This window comes from Pleurodeles waltl, chromosome 4_1, assembly GCF_031143425.1.
Source record: "Pleurodeles waltl isolate 20211129_DDA chromosome 4_1, aPleWal1.hap1.20221129, whole genome shotgun sequence".
Classification (NCBI taxonomy): Eukaryota; Metazoa; Chordata; class Amphibia; order Caudata; family Salamandridae; genus Pleurodeles; species Pleurodeles waltl.
Genome location: NC_090442.1, coordinates 734,784,571 through 734,806,975, shown reverse-complemented (window position 1 = coordinate 734,806,975; position 22,405 = coordinate 734,784,571). Strand labels below are relative to the sequence as shown.

Here is a 22,405-nt window from a genome sequence, read left to right as displayed (position 1 = left end):
TAGCTGGTGTTCAATACTCTGCTTCTTTTATGATAGACCTTGCTTACGGTCAGAGAGCTTTCAGACTCTTTTAGGCTTTGTTTCTCAGATCCAGTACTTCACCTAGATTGCACATCAATGGTCAACACCATCCTAACCTAAGACAAGTAGTTTGCAAAACAACATATAAAACTAGGCATCATGATAATGCGAAGGGCCGACATGCAAAGTTGTCCACAACCAACAACAATTTATTTGATACACTTCTAGAACATATAGTACCAGAACATCGAATAGATAAAAATTTGTGGCCTTAATATTGAAAACTAATATACGAGGGCAAGTATATAAAGGTAAAGTATAAAAATATAGATATATTTACCCTCACAATATACATCTTCAATGTAAGTGGAAGTGCAGTTAAGAATAGTAAACCTCTACTTATCAATTTTTACTTACTGTCACAATATTCATGTTCTCCATATTTATGCCACAGTGTATTTGTACCAGGATATTTCTGTTCTCGATAATCTGCCATATCGCCTAGCTCCTTTTACAGCACTGCACTGTTTAAATTTAAAAGTACTAAAATGCTTTGGAGTTCCATATGAAGAAGAATGCAGTAGTCATACCTCTTGTAAAACAGCACTCTTCTCCAAATGTTGAAAAGGATTGGAACCACTTCCTGAGCAAGAAAATACATTAAAGATGGATTAGGCTTGGGTTATCAGAACATGCAACACTATGTAAGCAACAAGCTAAGCCCCACACAATACTTTACTCCCAGGCAGACCACCAAAGGTTACCCTATAAACTACTATAAAAGTCCATACTTGTTGCAGCATCATTGTACACACAATTTGTCCCTGGCTTTCAAATTATCATTCAGTATATGTTACTTCGAATGTCTGCAAAATTACATTCACCTAGTGCCAATGGAAGAACATGCTCTTACATAGCAAATGGACAGTGAACCTTTTACTGGAGTTTCTTTAAAAAAAAAAAAAGCATTTGCCTGTGGTTGATGGAAATGTATGTCACTCTTAAGGTAAAAGTATAGATTATCAGGCATCTTCGAAAGGGCCATAGGAATGGCAATCAGAGGTCAGTATATGCTATTAAGGTATATTAAAAGTGAACCAGTATATGTCTATACAATCAGCACACCACTGCCAACCTCTGACCCCGTTACATTAGTTCAAGCTGAAATGTACAGATGGCTGAACAACATGGAAGTGTGAAAGGTCAACTGCACTCCAATTACATAATCAAGTTACTCTTCTTGGGCAGTTGACTCTCAAAGATTAGCGTAGTCAAGCTGTCAAGGCTTACTCTAGGAGGCCACAATGTTTGCAAAATAAAATAAAGCCTGAAAAGCAAATTAATAGAAAGAAATTGAATACCCTGAAACTGTTCCAACTTCTAACAAAAATATGACTTCATTAACAGGTATAAAACGTGGGGCAGTCAAAAACAGGACTAAGGGGGCCGTGGCCATGGCAGCAATGGAGCCAGAATTTTGGCCCAGAGCTCCAACGCCGCTGACCCGCTGGTGTAGGTATCCTGTTGACTACACTAAAGCCCCATGGCCCTGGAAAACTGCAGGAGACTGTGAGCATCGGGGGCCGCCGCAAGGGGCTGTCTCCCTTGGCTGAAGATGCACAAAACAGCAGAGGCTGCCGGTGGAGCGGTTTGAGCCATGCATCGGTGCCTTGCTGTTGGACAGCCTCGCACTGCCCTGGCAGCACAGCGGCGTTGACGGAGGGCCTCAGAGCCAGGCAGGGGCTACAACAATACGGGCCTGCTTCTATGAGTGCCTGCAGCACTGGAAGACGAAGGATGCAGCTCTCCTCTTCCCCGTTGCCCCAGGAAATCGGAGGAGACCAGAGAAGCAGCAGATGGTGCCACTGGGCCAACGGCCCAATCAGGAGGGAGCACAGGAAGAGGGCACATTCTGGTGGAGTTTGCCGAGGACAGGCAAGGTATGTGCTGAAGGGCACCCCCTGCCACTATCCCATTTTCTTGGAGCAGGAGTGACTGAAAGCATGGCCCCTGGGCAGGGTCTGAGGTCTAAGCAGTCCCTCTGGGGGGGGACTCATATATTGGCACACAACCAGCTGGTGGACTCTGGAGGCCAGAAAGGATCTACAGTGCCTACCCCCCAACCCTCATCTGGGCTGTGGGGGAGGACCCTATGAGGGTGACACCTGGGCGCTGCATTGGTTTCTTGCTGTTGGATAAGGGCTTTGCAGACAACCATAGACCTGTAACTGCTGGACCTCACTAAGATCTATAATAAACAGGAAGGCCCAGCACCTGCCAGGTAAGATGCTGTTGCTAAGAGATGGATCCCTACGGGGGCTGATATGGACTTGTAGTCCCATCCAGCTATGATCCTGGCAGCAATCTGTAATACCAAGAACTCACAGGGGCAGAAAATAGAGGCAGTGGTAAACGAAGTGGGTCTCCTGAGGGAAAACTAAACCAGATAGGCAGACAGGATCGCAGACACAGAGGCAACTGCTGTCCAACTTAAACCCGCCCAAGCGGACCATGAGGACAGGTTGATTAAGCTGCAAAAGGAAGTGGACATTTTGGTCAGCCAGAGTGGAGGACGCCAAAGGGCGCTCCCACTGAAACAACATACACTTGGCAAAAGTGCCAGAGAGGGCAGAGGGACCACCGACGGACGTTTCTGTGGACCAATAGTTATCCTCTGAGGTGTTGGGGGGGGCCAAGGTGTCGACACTGTTCGCGGTGAAAATGATGTACTGAGTCCTGGCCCATCCCCCGGCGCACCACCCCGACCAAAAGTGACACGACTACTTAATTGCAAGAACTGGGACAGTATACCACAATTGGCACGCTCCCACTGGCCCTCGCAGATTGAGGGCAACCCAGTGAGCATCTATCCAGACTATATAATGTTGGTCCCAAGCCAGCATGAGTTGTTACTGGAGGTAAAGAAACATTTGCGGCATTTCAACTTAAAGTATGCCCTGCTCTTCCCAGCCGCCTGCAAGTTACAATGGGCAAAGGAGGTGAAAGAAAGGCTGGAGAAGCAGGGCCATCCAATTCCAAAGGATCAGGATGGTGGGTACTCTTCTGAAGGGCGGATTTAGCTGCCTTGGCGGCGCCAGCGCAGAAGATCTACAGCAGCCACCACCAAGGCCAAGGTGTGGAGATAAGGCGGTCGCAGGCCCACAACCAGGCCTCAAAGCCCTCTGTGAACCGGTGGGAACTTCTGGACAGGGAACTGGGAAAGTTGGTGGAAGGATTGAATGGTTCAAGTGAAGATGTTGTGGTTTTGGACCTCCATAGGGTTTCCTCCAGGACAGCAGACGACTTGACCTGACATGTCCTCTGGGGGCGGATGCCGGATGGGCTCCTGTGGGGCCCAGAGTTCAGTAAGTGGAGTTTTGATTGTGTTTAAGGTGCTTTGATGGAGCCTGAGCCAGCTGGACTGGCCATGCTAGACCCTTACTGGATGCGTTGGACACAATGGTAAGCAATACACAACGTTAGGGGATTTGAGCGGGGGATGGTTGGGGGTGACAAGAGCCTCGAGCATTGGGGGGGGAGGGGGTATTTTATACTGGCAGCATGAGAAGCACAGAGGGTTGGGAGGAAGTGGGGGGAGGACAGTGTAAGCTAGCTTTGGCAATAACACCTAGATTAGATGTACAGTGGCAGCTAGGAAATGATGAGATGACTCAGCACATTGGTCCAGATCGGTTCTCAATCAATGGTTAAGGACACCTGGCCTCCCTTAGAAATATCTCATTGAATGTGAATGGAGTTGGGAATAAGCTAAAGAGAGGTGTGGTGTTGTGTTATTTAATACTGCATTAGTTCTTGCTTTGGGGCCTGGGGTGGAAGGACCTATGGTGGGCCTCACTTGCAGGGAGTGGGGGAGCAGTTTTCACACACGGCCAATGCGCCTCATTTGTTGGCATGACTTGTCTATTTTCTGGTGCCGGAGTCCCACTGACACAGATATAGAAACACATTTGACGAGGGGCATATCAAACCATTTCCTGATTATTATAGTTGTGGGCACAGGGGTCTGTGCAGGCTGGCGACTAACTTGTATTTCCAGGAGAACAGGGGTACAGTGGCCTTCAGGACAGTTCTTTGTGAAGCATAAAAGACAGCTGTGCAAGGGCACCCAATAGCGCACGTGGTAGGGAAGAAAAGAGACAGAGTCCATTTGGTAGTGGAAATTAAAAGGGAGCTGATGGAGACAGGATGACCATGTGGAAGTGCTGGATCCAGAGCTGAAGCAGAATTTAACTTGACTCTGGGAGGAATATGGATGTCTGGTACTCCAAGAAACCAGGATACTCCACAGGGCACGGCAGAGGAGATTCTAGGAGGCAGAGAGCAAGGCAGGAAAGATGCTGGCCTGGTTGGCCAAGAAGAAGGGCCAGCAATGGATTCTGGCAGTTTCCACACAGCAAAGGGAGATGGCTAAGAAACCTACTACTGCAGTCCAGATTTTTGCCCAATATCTGGCAGATCTATACACCTCTCGCCTCTCCGGTAAAGGTGGAGTAGGATATGCATAATTCTGTGTGAGTCTCTTGGTGCCACAACTAGGTAGGGAGTTTCCCCGTAAAGGTGAAGTAGGATATGCATAATTTTGTGCGAGATCTCTCGGTTCCACAACTAGGTAGGGAGACCAGGAATACACTGGGGGCCCCTGTTACAGAAAAATCATTTGGAGAAGCTCTTGCCCTAATCTGAAGTGGGAAGGCCCTCGGTCCCAACATCTCCCTGAATTCTTTAAATATGTCAAGAGTAAGGTGATCAAACCCTGAATGATATGTATTGTGAGGAACATGTACAGGGGGAGCTCCTTCTGGATCTTCAACAGGCAACATCTGTCTTAATCCACAAACCAAGCCCCTGGAAGAATACGACTCATAAGCCAATATCCATTCTGAATTTGGAAACTAAATTGCTTGTGAAAATATTGGCAAATCGCCTACAGTTAGTGATAGATGGCATAGTGGCTCCGGTTCAGTCAACGGTTCATGCCATATAGAGCCACACAGCATAATCTCTGGCGGCTCTTGGCAGATGACTTCAGGTTCCAGAATCAGCTTTTCTCTTCGTGCTAGGTGCAGAGAAGGCACTTTATTCTTTGGAATGGCCCTACCTTATGACCCTTTTAGACCATATGGGCTTCAGCCCGGTTTACCGGGCGTCGGTGAACCTTCTGTATCAAAAGCGGACAGCTAGAGTACGGCTGAATGTCATGCTGTCAGAGGAATTCGAACTGGGCAGGGGCACCTTACAAGCATATCCCCTCTCTCCACTAATTTTCGCAGTGGTGATGAAGCGGTTGGCTAACAGGGTTCGGCGGGATGCACTGCTGCAGGGCCTTCGCTGGGATAAATACTGGTAGGACACGATCTTCCTGTATGCTGATGACATATTACTATATCTTGCAAACCTGGACCAGGCCCTGCAGAGAACCCTGGAGATCTTGTGCATCTTCGGTGTCTTCACTGGCATAACAATCAACAAGGGAAAATCCATGGGGTACCTGCTGTCTCGGTGGATGCTGGGGAGGCTTCGTGGGGAGGAGGGGTTGATGGCCTGTCTCGCTGGCGTGGACTGATATTTGGTTTACTTACCTGGTGAATACATGTGGGCACAGATCGTACACTGTTCTTTGATACAAATGTGGGGGTAAATCCTGCAGAATTTCCACAAAGGTGTGGAACGCTGGCGTAGGCTCACCCTCTCCGTACTGGGAAAAGCAGTGCTATATATAATGATTTACCTACGAAAGCTTCCTTATGCAGTTCAAATTTTAAAGTTTGAGGTCTCCAACAACCTTTTCCAGGCATGGATGCAGAGGGTAGATCCTTTTTTTCCTGGGATTGAGCCACCCCATGGATTGCTATGGGAACATTGACAAGGTGGACGGTAGATTGGGGTATTACCCTGCCAGATTTCCAAATGTATTACTGGGATGCTCACCTGCTGATAATCAATGATTGGTCTATTGCGGACTAAAGGGAACCAGCTCTGATGGCAGACAGGTGGGCACTGGAGCCTCACGATTTCACACAATGGCTCTACGAAGCGGGGAAAATCACAACCCTCAGGGAGCCGACTGCTCAGGTGGGTCAAACCTGGAGACGTGCAACAGAAAGGCTGGGGTGGGTGGGTGGGTGGACTGACTAACACTTGTTGTGGGGCATGAACAAGTTGGTGGAATTACAAAGGGTATTGGGTTACTGGTGAAGGGACATGATTGGCATTTCAAAGGGGGAGGATACTTTGGGGGTTGGGGGGCGGATGGCAGTGGGACACTCAGGATGGTTGATGTTTGCGGATCTACAGAGTCAATATGAAAGGCCAGGTGAATAATTCCTGCAGTACTTGTGGAGGAGTTCTATCCTGTGTTGACTGAAGCCTCAACCTTAGGACTTGGAGGATGAGAGCCCACTGGAATACCGTTGCTACATTGCATAGACACGCTATATCCCAGCTGTGCTCCACTATCTTTACCAAGACAGGCCCAGTTGCACAAGTTATGGTGGAAGTGGGAGGGTGACCTGGCTAGATTGGAGGATAATTGGGGGAAGGGGCAGCTTGTAAACAACCCAAGGCGGGTGCCATCCGGATGGCATTTCAGCTAATACAGCTGAAACTGTTGTACCCAGGATATCATTTTTCTCTCTCTCGCTCATTTGTGGGGATGAGCGACACAGACCTACGTCTGAGGGCATGTGATCAGTGGGGGAACACTGGTGCACACTCTCTCTGGGACCATCCGAGAGTGAGGGTCTTCTGGACCGGGGTACAATGTAGACTCAAGGGTAGTAGGAGAGTCCATGGAGCATACCCTTAGGCTGGTCTTCCTCCCTCAGCATCTGGGGGAAGAGGTAACCCTGGACAAGTACACACTCGAGCTCTGCAACACAGCAATGGGGGGGGTCACAAGGCGCAATGTGCTAAGATATTGGGGGTGTAAATAGATTCCAACACTGAGAGACTGGATATCCAATATGGAAAGGTGCCGACAGGCGGAGTAACCGATAACTAAATAAGAGGCTGCCCACCCCCCCACAAATTTGCAAAGATGTGGGACCACTGGGAAGAGATGGAGGGAGAGTGATTGAGGGAGCCCCCTAGAGGTTTTCTTGATGGGTAATATGTCCGGCAGCTGAAGAGGGCGTGGCCAAGCAGGCGATCATGGCGGACGCGAGCTAAGTGAGCTCCGCGTCTCGCCCGGCTCATCCGGCGGCACACAGGGGTTAACGGGCCGGCGGCGCCCAATCGGAAGGGGTGCTGAGCTGCTGTGGCGCCCTGGGTCGTGGCGATCCTTGACGCCGGCTCCTAGAGGCCCATGTGGGTCCGCGGCCTGCAGGGCTCTGGTGAGCAGTGGGCGCGGCCTCGCAGTGGCGCAAGATCGAGGCGCCGTGGGGCCTGGCTGCCGGGGCCTGTATGAGTGGGGTACCTGTGGGGCCAGTGCTCCTTCAAAGAAGCAACGGAGTCTGAGGAGCTGAGAGGCACGCGGGGGAGGGAATCAGCTTCCCGGTCTGGCGCTGAGTCGATGGAGAGAAGAGCCGGGCCTCTCAGCCATGTGGCCTGGATTGAGTCGTCTGCCCCCGACTGGGAAGTTTGCCTGGAGTGCCTGGGGCCCGGAGCTGGTGATCAGAGACCTGGAGACAGGTGGAAGGAGGTAGGCTGCGAGTAAATCGCAGGTTGGGCTGTTCGAGCTGCTGCACGGCACCGTTCTGGGGGCACAAGCAAGCGGGCCCGGCCTTTCAGTGGATTGGTGAGGCGCTTGTCCAGTGAACGCCAGAAACGATTTGACAGTGGATTTTCTGCTGGTTGCGCAGCTGGTGGCGAGGAGTCGATCCCTGCTGGATCATGGTGCTGGGTAATCGCGCCATCGAGGTGGTTGATTAAGAGGGCCCGGGGACTGACTTGGAGGACCTGCACTACTGCGCGACTGCGGCATTTGCTACACTGATCTCCTGCCCTGGTCCTCCTGAGCTGGTTGGGCGCACCGGTGGGCTTTTGGCCAACGCCACTGGCGGCGAGTCGTCCAGTGAGTGGAGTGGCGCCAATTGGAGTCCAGATAGACTTTGGTCATGGCGGGGACAGGACGCCTTCACTCTGGCACTGGAACAGGGAGGTCGCAAGACGTCACAGCGCAGGACAGTCAAAAGTTGGATGCTGTGCTGGCCGCGGTGTAGCGCATCGGCGACTCGCTGGAGCGGGCTCACACATCTCTAGAAGCCAAGATTGACAAGGTGGCCAGTGACCTTGTCCTGCTACACGCTGACCACCGCAACCTGGCGGACAAGACAGGTATGATAGAGGCGAGAGTGGATGAGCTGGCACCGGTGGCGTCTCACTTGGAGGCCAAATGGGGGGTGCTATGGCATGTGTGGCGGAACTGGAGCGCCATGTGGAGGACGCGGAGGGCCGCACCAGGCGAAATAACATAAGTGTTGGATTGCCAGAGGGTGCCGAGGGCCGGGATGCGGTGGCCTACTCTGACAACTGGCATAAGGGGCTAGTGCCGGATCGTACACTGACCCCCTTTTTTTTTCTGTGGAACGGGCTCATCGAATCCCCACGCGGCCCAGGACTCCGGGCAGTGGCCCTCGTCCCTTTATAATTCGCTTGCCCCCTTATGCGGATCGAGATATTATTATTCTCAAAACTGTGAGATCCTCCCCGCCGCCTCGAGTGGACGATGCGTAAATAATGCTGTTCCCCGACTACACTCTGGCGGTACAGCTGGACTGGGCCTCCTACCTGCCCTTGAAGGGTAGACTTAGGGCGTTGCGCCTGGAGTACTCTCTACTATTCCCATCCAAGCTCCGCATCATAGCCGAGAATAAATCTCACTTCTTCACCACGCCAGAGGCGGCGTGGGACTGGCTGGAGTCAACAGGCCGCGTTTCGGGCCGTGAAGCGGAGAGGAACCCGCCTGCATCAAAGAGCAAGTGCGGGCGGGCGAGACGTGGCCGTAGGAGGGGTGGTGTGGCCGCTGAGGCCGCGTCACATGCTCCTGACCTGGAACAGCTCATACAGGAGCGGCGCAAGGCGCTACAGTCGGCGGCGGCGATCAGCGCCTCACTGGTGGTGTCGGAATCGGAAACTGAAATTTCGCAGCCTCCCAGCAACTGCCCTGCCACGCCGGACCAGCTTTCGGAGTTGGGTTTTCCGGAATGCCCAACTGTGACTCCTGCCACCGCGTGCGACCTTTTCTAGGCCCTGCTGGGGCACATTTGGATGACCCAGACATGATGTAACTCTTTGCTTGATGTAAATGGAGCGCCTGGTTTACAGAGTTGGTATGTTACTTAGTGTGTGCCGACTGATGGCCCAACTGCCAGGCATGAGATGTTATATAGGCAGAATGTGCAGTTTTTACTGGTGGTGTAATTGTCTCACATCACAGCTTAAAAACCCAGCCCGCCGCTGCCCCCCACCCCTCTGTTATCCACTCTAGCCGGGACAACTGGTTTAGTGCTCGCTTGTTTCCCTGTGTGACCTGGCCTACCCCACTCTCCTACTATCTGAGAATTATCATGTGTGATTATGTTGTTGAATGTTCAAGTTGCTGGGTTTGGGCGGGGACCGGTTGTTCATCTGCTCTGATGGTATTGGTTTTGTTCTGGTTATGTCGGAGGCTCTACTCGGGTTGTCGGACTGGGCGCTGGGAATCTGTTGTTGTGCGCGCAGTATGGTGCTTAAGGGCGGGATGGGTAGTATGCGGGCATGCTGAACTAATGCCGCTATGACTTCATATATTGCACTCACTTGGAATGTGTGCGGCATACACACGCCTAGGCGCAGGTACTCCATATATTCATATCTCAGAAGGCACTCAGTCCACATCGCCTTCTTGCAGGAGACCCACTTGGCGCGATCAGAGCTCCCTCGCTTGCAGCGGCACTGGAGAGGGCAATTATATGCAACAGTCCACTCCACTTATGCTAGGGGAGCCCTGATCTGGATTAAATCGGGTGTCCCCTTTGTGGCGGAAGATCAGATCATAGATCCGCAAGGGAGACTTGCCCTGGACCGTGGGCGACTTGCAGGTCGGGCCATAGTGCTGGGCTCTATATACGCCCAAAATGTAGATCAAACTTCCTTCCTGCACACTCTGTCCCATCAATTATCGGGTTGGAGCGACTACCCCTGGTTACTGGGAGGGGACTTCAATAGTGTGCTAGATACTGACTTAGATTGCTCCTTCCCCCCACTGCCTACATCATCTACTGTGGCAGCTGCGCGTGGATTGGTCAACTGGACCCAACACTGGCACTTGATAGATAAATGGCGGCAGCAAAATGCCGCAGACAGAGTTTACTCATATTACTCTGCTCCGCACTCCCTGCATGTGCGGCTCGATAGAATACTCTGCACGCAAGACCTGACCTCTGCGGTTGTAGATGCGGACTATCTGGGACGCACGCACTCAGACCATAACCCACAGATTGTACGTTTGGGCTGGGATGTCTCCCCTTCAGCTGTCCCTACACCTGGAGGCTCAGAACTGAACTCCTGGAGGATGCTGCCTTTAAAGCATCACTAGCCGATCCCTGAATTTTTAGAGCACAACGACGGTACTGCCACTACGGGCCAGATGGAGTGGGACACCTTCAAAGTCTTCATCCATGGTCATTGCATGGGGACTGTAGGAGGCTGGACTGGCTTGTAGTGAGTACCAAGGGGTACTTGCACCTTGCACCAGGCCCAGTTATCCCTTATTAGTGTATAGGGTGTCTAGCAGCTTAGGCTGATAGATAATGGTAGCTTAGCAGAGCAGCTTAGGCTGAACTAGGAGACGTGTGAAGCTACTACAGTACCACTTAGTGTCATATGCACAATATCATAAGAAAACACAATACACAGTTATACTAAAAATAAAGGTACTTTATTTTTATGACAATATGCCAAAGTATCTTAGAGTGTACCCTCAGTGAGAGGATAGGAAATATACACAAGATATATATACACAATAGCAAAAATATGCAGTATAGTCTTAGAAAACAGTGCAAACAATGTATAGTTACAATAGGATGCAATGGGGAAACATAGGGATAGGGGCAACACAAACCATATACTCCAAAAGTGGAATGCGAACCACGAATGGACCCCAAACCTATGTGACCTTGTAGAGGGTCGCTGGGACTATTAGAAAATAGTGAGAGTTAGAAAAATAACCCTCCCCAAGACCCTGAAAAGTGAGTGCAAAGTGCACTAAAGTTCCCCTAAGGACAAAATAGTCGTGTTAGAGGAATAATGCAGGAAAGACACAAACCAGCAATGCAACAACTGTGGATTTCCAATCTAGGGTACCTGTGGAACAAGGGGACCAAGTCCAAAAGTCACAAGCAAGTCGGAGATGGGCAGATGCCCAGGAAATGCCAGCTGCGGGTGCAAAGAAGCTTCTACTGGACAGAAGAAGCTGAGATTTCTGCAGGAACGAAAAGGGCTAGAGACTTCCCCTTTGGTGGACGGATCCCTCTCGCCTTGGAGAGTCGTGCAGAAGTGTTTTCCCGCCGGAAGGACGCCAACAAGCCTTGCTAGTCGCAAATCGTGCGTTTGGCGTTTTTGGACGCTGCTGGGGCCCAGGAGGGACCAGGAGGTCGCAAATTGGACCTGAAGAGAGAGGGGACGTCGAGCAAGACAAAGAGCCCTCACTGAAGCAGGTAGCACCCGGAGAAGTGCCAGAAACAGGCACTACGAGGATGCGTGAAACGGTGCTCGCCGAAGTTGCACAAAGGAGTCCCACGTCGCCGGAGACCAACTTAGAAAGTCGTGCAATGCAGGTTAGAGTGCCGTGGACCCAGGCTTGGCTGTGCACAAAGGATTTCCGCCAGAAGTGCACAGGGGCCGGAGTAGCTGCAAAGTCGCGGCAATGCAGCCCAGCGAGGTGAGGCAAGGACTTACCTCCACCAAACTTGGGCTGAAGAGTCACTGGACTGTGGGGGTTACTTGGACAGAGTCGCTGGATTCGAGGGACCTCGCTCGTCGTGCTGAGAGGAGACCCAAGGGACCGGTAATGCAGCTTTTTGGTGCCTGCGGTTGCAGGGGGAAGATTCCGTCGACCCACGGAAGATTTCTTCGGAGCTTCTGGTGCAGAGAGGAGGCAGGCTACCCCCACAGCATGCACAAGCAGGAAAACAGTCGAGAAGGCGGCAGGATCAGCGTTACAGAGTTGCAGTAGTCGTCTTTGCTACTATGTTGCAGGTTTGCAGGCTTCCAGCGCGGTCAGCAGTCGATTCCTTATCAGAAGGTGAAGAGAGAGATGCAGAGGAACTCGGATGAGCTCTTGCATTCGTTATCTAAAGTTTCCCCAGAGACAGAGACCCTAAATAGCCAGAAAAGAGGGTTTGGCTACTTAGGAGAGAGGATAGGCTACTAACACCTGAAGGAGCCTATCAGCAGGAGTCTCTGACGTCACCTGGTGGCACTGGCCACTCAGAGCAGTCCAGTGTGCCAGCAGCACCTCTGTTTCCAAGATGGCAGAGGTCTGGAGCACACTGGAGGAGCTCTGGACACCTCCCAGGGGAGGTGCAGGTCAGGGGAGTGGTCACTCCCCTTTCCTTTGTCCAGTTTCGCGCCAGAGCAGGGGCTAAGGAGTCCCTGAACCGGTGTAGACTGGCTTATGCTGAATTGGGCACATCTGTGCCCAACAAAGCATTTCCAGAGGCTGGGGGAGGCTACTCCTCCCCTGCCTTCACACCATTTTCCAAAGGGAGAGGGTGTCACACCCTCTCTCAGAGGAAGTTCTTTGTTCTGCCATCCTGGGCCAGGCCTGGCTGGACCCCAGGAGGGCAGCTGCCTGTCTGAGGGGTTGGCAGCAGCAGCAGCTGCAGTGAAACCCCAGGAAGGGCAGTTTGGCAGTACCAGGGTCTGTGCTACAGACCACTGGGATCATGGGATTGTGCCAACTATGCCAGGATGGCATAGAGGGGGCAATTCCATGATCATAGACATGTTACATGGCCATATTCGGAGTTACCATTGTGAAGCTACATATAGGTAGTGACCTATATGTAGTGCACGCGTGTAATGGTGTCCCCGCACTCACAAAGTTCAGGGAATTGGCTCTGAACAATGTGGGGGCACCTTGGCTAGTGCCAGGGTGCCCTCACACTAAGTAACTTTGCACCTAACCTTTACCAGGTAAAGGTTAGACATATAGGTGACTTATAAGTTACTTAAGTGCAGTGTAAAATGGCTGTGAAATAACGTGGACGTTATTTCACTCAGGCTGCAGTGGCAGGCCTGTGTAAGAATTGTCAGAGCTCCCTATGGGTGGCAAAAGAAATGCTGCAGCCCATAGGGATCTCCTGGAACCCCAATACCCTGGGTACCTCAGTACCCTATACTAGGGAATTATAAGGGTGTTCCAGTAAGCCAATGTCAATTGGTAAAAATGGTCACTAGCCTGTCAGTGACAATTTGGAAAGAAATGAGAGAGCATAACCACTGAGGTTCTGGTTAGCAGAGCCTCAGTGAGACAGTTAGTCACTACACAGGTAACACATTCAGGCACACTTATGAGCACTGGGGCCCTGGGTTACCAGGGTCCCAGTGACACATACAACTAAAACAACATATATACAGTGAAAAATGGGGGTAACATGCCAGGCAAGATGGTACTTTCCTACAGGGACTCAGTGGAATTTGAGGCGCTCGATCGAGCAGGACCTTGCTCATATAGAGCGAGAATCGCTGCGCCCAGAGCGAGAGGCTGCTCGTAGTCCCGCAGGCATGGCTTTGTATCCAGGGCCCGTGCTGAACGTTTATCTCTACTTGAACGGCTGCGCCGCTCGAATTACACTGCTCACTCAGCGAGAACGCACGCCTCAGCAGACAAGTCGGGCAGACTTCTGGCCTGGTTGATAAGAGGTGATCGCGACCATGGCCCGATTATGGAGGTTCACTCGGAGACTGGTCGTCTGCTGCATACACCTGGGGAAATACATTCTGCATTTACGCAGCACTGCAAGACCCTGTATGCCTCAGTCGTGGTTTCCCCTGAACGGTCCTATGACGAGTTTCTCTCCGGGGTGGAGCTCCCATGTCTGACGGCTGACCAGATGAGTGCGCTGGAGGAGCCTCTTGACCTTACTGAGAAACAGGACAGCATTCGCAAGCTGGCGTCTGGCAAGACACCGGGTCCGGATGGTCTACCGACCGACTTTTACAAGGCATTTACCTTAATCCTTGCACCCAAGCTTCTCCACGTCTATGAGGAGGCGGTACAGAGGGGATACTTGACGACATCTCAGAGGGAGGCGATGCTCGTGTCTCTTCCCAAGCCTGACAAAGATCCGGCAGAGCTGGGCTCGCACCGCCCTCTAGCTATGCTCAACACGGACTATAAACATTGGCCAAAACCCTAGCAATACGTCTAGCGCCTATAACGCCGGGCCTGGTGCATCCAGACCAAAACGGGTTCGTACCGGCGAGAGATACGTCGTACAATATCAGGCGACTGTTCCGTATCATGCACTATGCGAGACGAGACTGGCCATGGGCGGGATGTCTTGTCCTTGACCTAGAGAAGGCCTCTGATTCCTTAGAGTGGCCTTACCTTTTCAGGGTCTTGCGGCGATTCGGCATTGAGCCCCTCTTTATTCGTATGGTTAAACTGCTATATACTAAACCTCAGGTTCGGGTTAAGATGGGGCGCATTATATCAGAGTCTGTCAATGTGTGCAGAGGTACGAGGCAAGGTTGCCCCCTTTCCCCACTGCTGTTCTCCCTTGCCATGGAGCCCAAGGCAGCGGCTCTGCGTGACAGGGGTTTTGGTTGGGGTATTCCCCTGGGGGGTGGCCTGCACGCGATATCGCTATATGCTGATGACCTTTTGTTGTATTTCAGGGATATTTCGCGAATCCCTTCAGAGGTTGGGACCCTGTTGCAACAGTTTGCCTCGTTGTCAGGCCTCAGGGTTAATTGCTCTAAGTCATGCCTTTTCCCTTTTGACCCCGCGCTTTCAAACCCAGAGCTTTGTTTCTTTGGGAGTACAGTTCCTTGGCAGCCCCACGCATTCCGATATCTAGGCATCCGCATTTATCATCATGAGGAGGACCTAATTGATGGGAACCTTGAGAGGGCGGTGTCCTCAATCAAATCCCAGATGGCTTTCTGGCAGACGCTGCCGCTGTCGGTGGCAGGTAGGATAGCGCTGCTAAAAATGATAGTCCTGCCACACCTATTATATTACTTTGCTAACATCCCGCACTATATCCCTCCTAGTTTCTTCAAGAGTCTGGAGTCTACGTTGAGGGATTTTATTTGGAATGGGGGACGCTGCAGAGTTGCGCTAAGAAAATTGTATTTGCTGCTGGAGAGGGGCGGCCTGTCGGTCCCTAATCTGGAGCATTACTATTTGGCCTCTCAGCTCCAATGGGTGTCCAAATGGCTGGTGGGCCTGCATCTCACCGACACGGCAACCACGGAGGGCCCTTGGTCCCTCATGCAAGTGTCGCATTTATTTCACCCATTAGCACGTGTGGCGTTGCCGAGACAGTTATTCCTTAAGGTAGCTTTTAGCTGTTATCGTAGGTCCCTGCGCCTTGCTGGGGGCGGACAGTCCCATTTGCTCCGGCATTGGCGTTGCTGGGCACTCCCTGTGGCTCTAAAGTTACGTCAGGGCCTAAGCTGCGTGCGTGGCATGCGGCAGAGCTGTATACACTGGGCGACCTCTATGAGGATGGTAAACTGATATCGTTGCTTGTGTTGGTGCAGGAGTCGGGCCTTCCTGCAGGACAGTTTCTGCTGTATAATTCATTGCTGAAGTCTTTAACGTCTAAGTGGGGCGACTTGTCTATTGCTCCTCCCAAGCATCTGTTGGTACAGTACATACAGGTGATGGGGCAGGGACGTCACCTGATTAGATGGTTTACTGAAGCGCTGCGCTTGCACACAGCCCTAGAATGCAATACACTGCGTGCGGCTTGGGACGGAGATGGGACCACCTCATTCATAGATACGCAATGGAAATCTACTCTCTCCGCCCATGTTAATGTACCCCGTAACTCCAGATTCCGTTTGATCCAATTCTATATCATTCATAGGTCATACCTCACTCCAGCCGGAGTAAACAGATATTTTGCTCGTCGCGATGCAGCCTGTCCCCGTTGTTCCCACATTGATGCAGACATGATTCACATGCTATGGTCCTGTCCATCCTTGCACCGCTTCTGGAGGGCGGTGGTAGATTGCCTATCGGAGTGCATGTCGCGCTCAGTTCCGTTCACCTGGGAGACTTGTGTGCTAGGCCTTTTTCCCCAGGGGCACGCGGCATAGAGCTGCAGCAAGATTTCTGGATTTAGGCTTGATAACGGCCAGGAGACTGATAACCCGTCAGTTGAAGTCACCCGACCCACCAGCTGAGCGGGCCTGGAAATATTCATTTGAGGTTTGGGCAAATGCAGAGGGAGTGGCGTTACAAAAGGGAAGATGCGCTGGGGCTGGGCAAGTATCCGTTGTCAGATAGCTGGGAAGCGATGATGGCTTGCTTGCGAGGTCTGGGGCAGGGCCCGGATATGGAGGAACTGGTCTGACTGCCGAAATGAGTGTGCACATGCTCCCGGCGCCAGTGCGTGTGGAGGTGGGTGCCGGAGTCTGAGCGGCCGGCCCAGCCTCAGTTTTGGAGTTGTGGCTGAGGCTTATCTGGGTGACAGGTGTATGTGGTCTGCACGCGCTTCCGCCCTATATTGGTACGAATGGTCAGAACGGCAGAGTTCCCGTGCCCACGGCGACATGCTTCAATCACAACCTATTGATCGTAGAAATAGTCCTCCAAAGTTTGTTCATTTTCTTATTGTCATCTGTGGTTTGCTTAAAGATAAATACCTGCAAGCATAACGTTGTGCGAATGTGATGATTTTCATGTGCAGTTTAAAGTGACACTGTGGTATTTGCTGTCTTTCAAATTATCCATGGATTTCAAGATTCCAGTGTATGGACTTTTTTGCTTTAGAGTTCGTATGTTAGATAATCCTGTTCTACGCAAGCTCTGGTAGCGTGCGGTTAAACAATCTGCCTGGAGGCCTAGCTGTCAACCGTTCCAATGCTTACCTTCGGCGAACGTGCTTATTCAATCGACTGATAATTGCACAAATTTGTTATCCTAATGTTGATGTAAGTTAAAATGTTACAACACGCTGAAAAATAATAATAAACAGATTTTTGGAATAAAAAAAATATATATATGTCCGGCAGCTGAAGGGAGTTTCAAGAGGGTAGGGTGTCCCTGGGAAACCTGGTCACACATAGACCTGAGGGCAGAGCCATAGCATTTAAGGAACTGAGTCCAACACAACTAATGTCAGAAACTGTCACTCGATTTATACTATATTTCTCTACATCACAGCAAGCAGGGGATTGGTTGTTCTACGTTACGTCATATGTATTTACGCCTTATTAGTTTGTGATAAATACACAACATAAAGATTTAAAAAAACATGACAAACACAAAAGGCTAGAAAATGCTAGCATTTCCTTGGGCAGAAATGCAAACTAACTAACAACATTCAAGAGATAGGTGCTAAAAAAAACAAGTAACTTTGTAGTATATGGCCAAGTTAACCAATAATCAAAACAAAAAGAGAAAGAAGGAGGATACATTGCTGGGCCTGCCCTCCTTGAAAACCGAGTAACGTTACATGAAAACTCAGCAGGAGGGGAGTCCCCACAGGTAAAACAAGGAAAGAAAGATCTTCCTTTGAAAAAACCCTCACCTACCAGGGTTACCCCTTGGTGGCATGCTTCATCATTGGGTTCCTCCCGTTCCGCTACGGGACAGGGCATGCTACAACTTACGAGATACGTGGGAGCACTGGTATTGTTTTGTCAATGTGACTCAAGTGAAGGGAAAGATAGGAGTCGGGAGGTCTTAAAGAAGTTAAAAATACCTGTCTCCTAGTGGTTCCAATACTTTAATAGATCTCAGAGTGGTGGTATGGTTAAAAAGGGGAGTACGTGGAAGTAGGGTATATAATGTACCTGCCTTCCTGGTCTTCATGTTTCAAAGCCTACCCGTAGGCTTATCATCAGGACCAAGGATGAACCCCCCCCGCCCCCCGATTCCACTCCTCGCAGAGATCAAATATACACATACGTACTTTGCATGCTAAAGAATAGAGAATACTACAACTATCTTATGAGGTGTCATCAAAGTAATACCTGTAGAGACATAAAAGACTCAGTTAACCTGCCCCTGTGCAATATTGGGCCAAAATAAGTTTTGTATGCTTGTGGGTGTGGTGCCTGAGCAAACAACACCCCAAACGTGTAAAAGACTTGTGGTTTTCAATGATCAAGTGATGAGTACTGATAAATTATCATTATAGTTTTTGCAATGTCTGTGGACAATACAAGACAAACAACATGGAACACGCAAAGCACACAGAATTATACACACAGGGCCCATGCATGACATACTTTGTAGGTACCGACTCCAGTGCCATAGATCCGCTGGGTGGGGGTGCACTTATAGTCTCACTCTAAAGATGTAATAATATGGCATCAAAATACAATAAACTCCTCTGGTGGCCAGTGTCAAAAAGGCGGTGAGGGGAAATCAGGGTTGCACTTACATCGTCAAAGCCGCACTGCTGCTCCTTTAACTATTTCTCACCTCCACGGGGTCCGAATGTTACTGGTTTCCAAATGGACGGAGTTCTTAAACTCCTGGAATCAGGTTTCCGTGCATTCATAGCAGCGTGCTATGATGTAAGAATACGTTGTAGCCCAGATTAATGACCTGAACAAAATGGCGGCTCTCCTCGGCCCTCTGTGTTGGCCAAGAGGGCCCCTTTAGGTGTCCCAGAGGCTGTCTGTGAAAAAAACTATTTTGATGGGTTAAAATGCAGACAAATCAGATCCGGTTTGGCTGGGCATTATATTGATGCTAAGGTTAAGAAACAGTCATAAACTGCTGCCTATTGAATGGACTCACGCTGTTGTTAATATATATATATATATATATATATATATATATATATATATATATATATATATATATATATATGGGTTAGAGGTGCTATGCTCTCAAATGTAATAATTTGGTGATTACCAACGCAGTTGCACTCATGATATTACTGCTTCATCAGCTGGGTCCATGGAATGTGCTCATTTAACCCCTTCAGATGTGTGCACAATCTGTAAACACACCATTGTTCTCCTTCAATAAGTCTGGATTCACAGTTACTAGTGTCTTTTAGATGCTCCAGATTGACCCACTAGTAGTCCTCTACTGTGTGGGCTTTTTCTTTATAGTGGGCGGACATCTTTGTGGTGGCACATCCACACCTCAGGTTACTGCGATGTTCGCAGAATCTGGTTCTAACCTTGCACGTGGTCATACCAAAATAATGTAAATTACAAGGGCAGGTTATCAGATACACTACTACTTGGGTGTTACAGTTGGTAAAAACTCTGATATCCCATGTCGTGTTGTCATTGAAAACTATTGTTTTGGTGACTTTGGTAAGATGGCAAACACTGCATCCGCCACATGGGCAATGTCCTGTGGGCAGGAGTATATTATTTGTTCTGTCTGGTTTTTTATGTGTTTGTCAGGGATGGGTATGCACCAGCATGTCCCTCAGACTTTTCCCCCTGTCTATGTGAGAGCATAGGTTTAGGAATATTCAAGGAGCCACTATTAAGGATACGCCAATGTTTGTTGGCAATCTTGCTCACTAAGTTGGAAGCTATGTTGAATGTCGTAATGCATATTGGTTTCTCTTCCCTTTCTTTATGGAGTAGGAATATCCAATAAAGCATCTCTATTGTTGTTGCGAGTTCGTTTCATGGCTTGATTGACTATCCTGGGTGAGTATTTCCTTGCCTCCAGCTTAGATGCTAGCCTTTGAGCTTGTTCCTTGTAGTCATCTACCTCTGAACAATTCTTTCTTAGTCTTAGGAAATGTCCAAAAGGGAGGTTCTCCCTAAGGTGACGCGGTGGGAGCTGACATATAAGAGCAAACAGTTCTCAGCTGTAGGTTTTTCATGAATGGTTGTCTTTAAAGTCCCTTGTGTGGCTATGATGTTCAAATCCAAGGAAACTATTTGTTCATTGCTCAATGTGTGAATAACTCTCAGAAACTCGTCCTGTCTATTCAAACATTCTAGGAAGGTTTCTATCAATGCTGCCTCACCCTTCCATATGACCAGTATGTCATCAATGTATCTTTTCCACACTTTGATATTCTGTCTGTACTGATTAAGAGGAGTAAGGATCTTCTGTTTGTCAAGATGGTGGACATAGAGGCCAGCTAGGCTTGGTGCGAAAGAGCTTCCCATGCTGGTCTTGTGTTTCTGAAGGTAAAGAGTTCCCTCAAATTCAAAGAAATTCCATGTTATGCCCAAACAGCAACACTCCATCACCACATTCTGTGGTGTTTGATACTCCCAGTCTACTTAAAAAATTACCTCAATTATGTGTAATGTATCTGTGTGAGGGAGACTGGTATACCAGCTTTCCACATCTAATACCACTAATATCTCAGTCTTTGGGTCAAAGGCTATGTCTTTTATGAAACATAGTACGTATTTTGTATCCTTGAAGTAGGTATCTGTGATCTGGACTATCGGTCTCAAAAAAGCAGGTTAAAAATAATTGCCTCCTAGCGGTTCCAATATTTTATTAGATCTGCTAGTGGCGGTATGGTTAAAAAGGGGGGTTACGTTCAAGTAGGGTATATAATGTACCTGCCTTCCTGGTCTACGTTTCAAAAGCCTACCCCTAGGCTTATCATCAGGACCAAGGATGATTCCCTGGTTCCACTCCTTGCAGAGAGATCGAATATGCAAGCACGTACTTTGCATGCTAGAGGATAGAGAATACTACACCTGTCTTATGTGGTGTCATCAAAGTAATACCTGTAGAGACATAAAAGACACAATTAACCTGCCCCTGTGCAATATTGGGCCAAAATATGTTTTGTATGCTTGTGGGTGTGGTGCCAGAACTGAGCAAACAACACCTCAAATATGTAAAACACACGTGGTTTTCAATGATCAAGTGATGAGTACTGATAAATTATAATAGTTTTGCAGTCTGTGGACAACACAAGACAAACTTAACATAGAACACGTAAAGCAGACAGAATAATACACAGGGTCCATGCATGACATACTTTGTAGGTTACTGGCTCCAGTGCCATAGATCCGCCGGGTGGGAGTGTGCTTATAATCACACTTTAAAGATGTAATATGGCATTAAAATTTAATAAACTACTCTGATGGCCAGCGCCTAAGACGCGATGAGGAGAAAACAAGGTTACACTTACATCAAAGCGACACTCCTGCTCCTTTACCTATTTCTCATCTCTCCCGGGTCCAAATGTTAACGATTTGCAAATGGAAGGAGTTCTTAAACTCCGAGAGGTCGGCTTCTGTGCGTTCATAGCAGCGTGCTACGATGTAAGAATACGTCATAGCTCTAGACTGCTAACCTAAACAAAATGGTGGTTCTCCTTGGCCCTCCGCGTTATTCATGAGAGCCCCTTTAGGTATCCCAGACTGCTTGTGAAAAAAGCTATTTTGACAGGTTAAAATACAGAAAAATCAGATCCGGTTTGGCTAAGCATTATATTGATACTAAGGTTAAGAAATGGTCATAACATGCTGCATATTGAACGGACCCACCCTGTAGATCATAAAATACATAGGTTAGAGGTGCTATGCTCCCAAATGTAATGATATGGTGATTACCAATGCAGTTGCAATCGTGATATTACGGTTTCATCTGCTGGCTCCATGGAATGTGCTCATTTAACCCCTTCAGATGTGTGCGCAATCTGCACACCCACCATTGTTCTCTTTCACAGGGGCAGCTTAATTGTGTCTTTTATGTCTCTCCAGGTATTACTTTAATGACACTACACAAGATAGGTATAGTATTCTCTAGCCTTTAGCATGCAAAGTAAGTGCTTGTATATTTGATCTCTCTGCGAGGAGTAGAACCAGGGAGTCATCCTTGATCCGAATGATAAGCCACGGGGCAGGCTTTGAAACATGTAGACCAGTAAGGTACATTGTATACCCTACTTCCAAGTACCCCTTTTTTAGGGTTGAGCGCCCAAGCGCTCCATCCCTGTTGTAATCTCTCTTTGGGCTTGTAACCACGCCCGTCACTTTATTGGTTCATGGGCTTGCCTTTTAAAATCTGCTTGCTTTCATTAGTGAAAGGCATGCATACATCACACCTCTTCCAGTGTTTAGCCCTCCTCGAGCGCACCGGCCAACTACTGAAAACTTACGAGGCTCAATGTTTTCAGCATGGTTTCTGCGCTACTTTATCTTTTTATTTTCCACATATCGCAATCACACTCGTTTTTTTGGTTTTCAATTTCATCGCGCTGCGTTTTACATAGTGCGATAGCGCTCGTTTTTTTTCTTTCAA

At 49.2% G+C, this 22,405-nt stretch overlaps 1 protein-coding gene across 2 annotated transcripts in view; it reads right to left on the bottom strand.

The window, feature by feature from the left end:
* Window positions 1–22,405, bottom strand: part of COPG2 (COPI coat complex subunit gamma 2) — a 297,572-nt gene that overhangs the window by 266,359 nt on the left and 8,808 nt on the right. For both annotated transcript variants that reach the window (XM_069229321.1, XM_069229320.1), the window contains exon 2: window positions 612–664. In XM_069229321.1, the coding sequence (XP_069085422.1) occupies window positions 612–664 (53 nt within the window). The remainder of the gene's footprint in view (window positions 1–611; window positions 665–22,405) is intronic.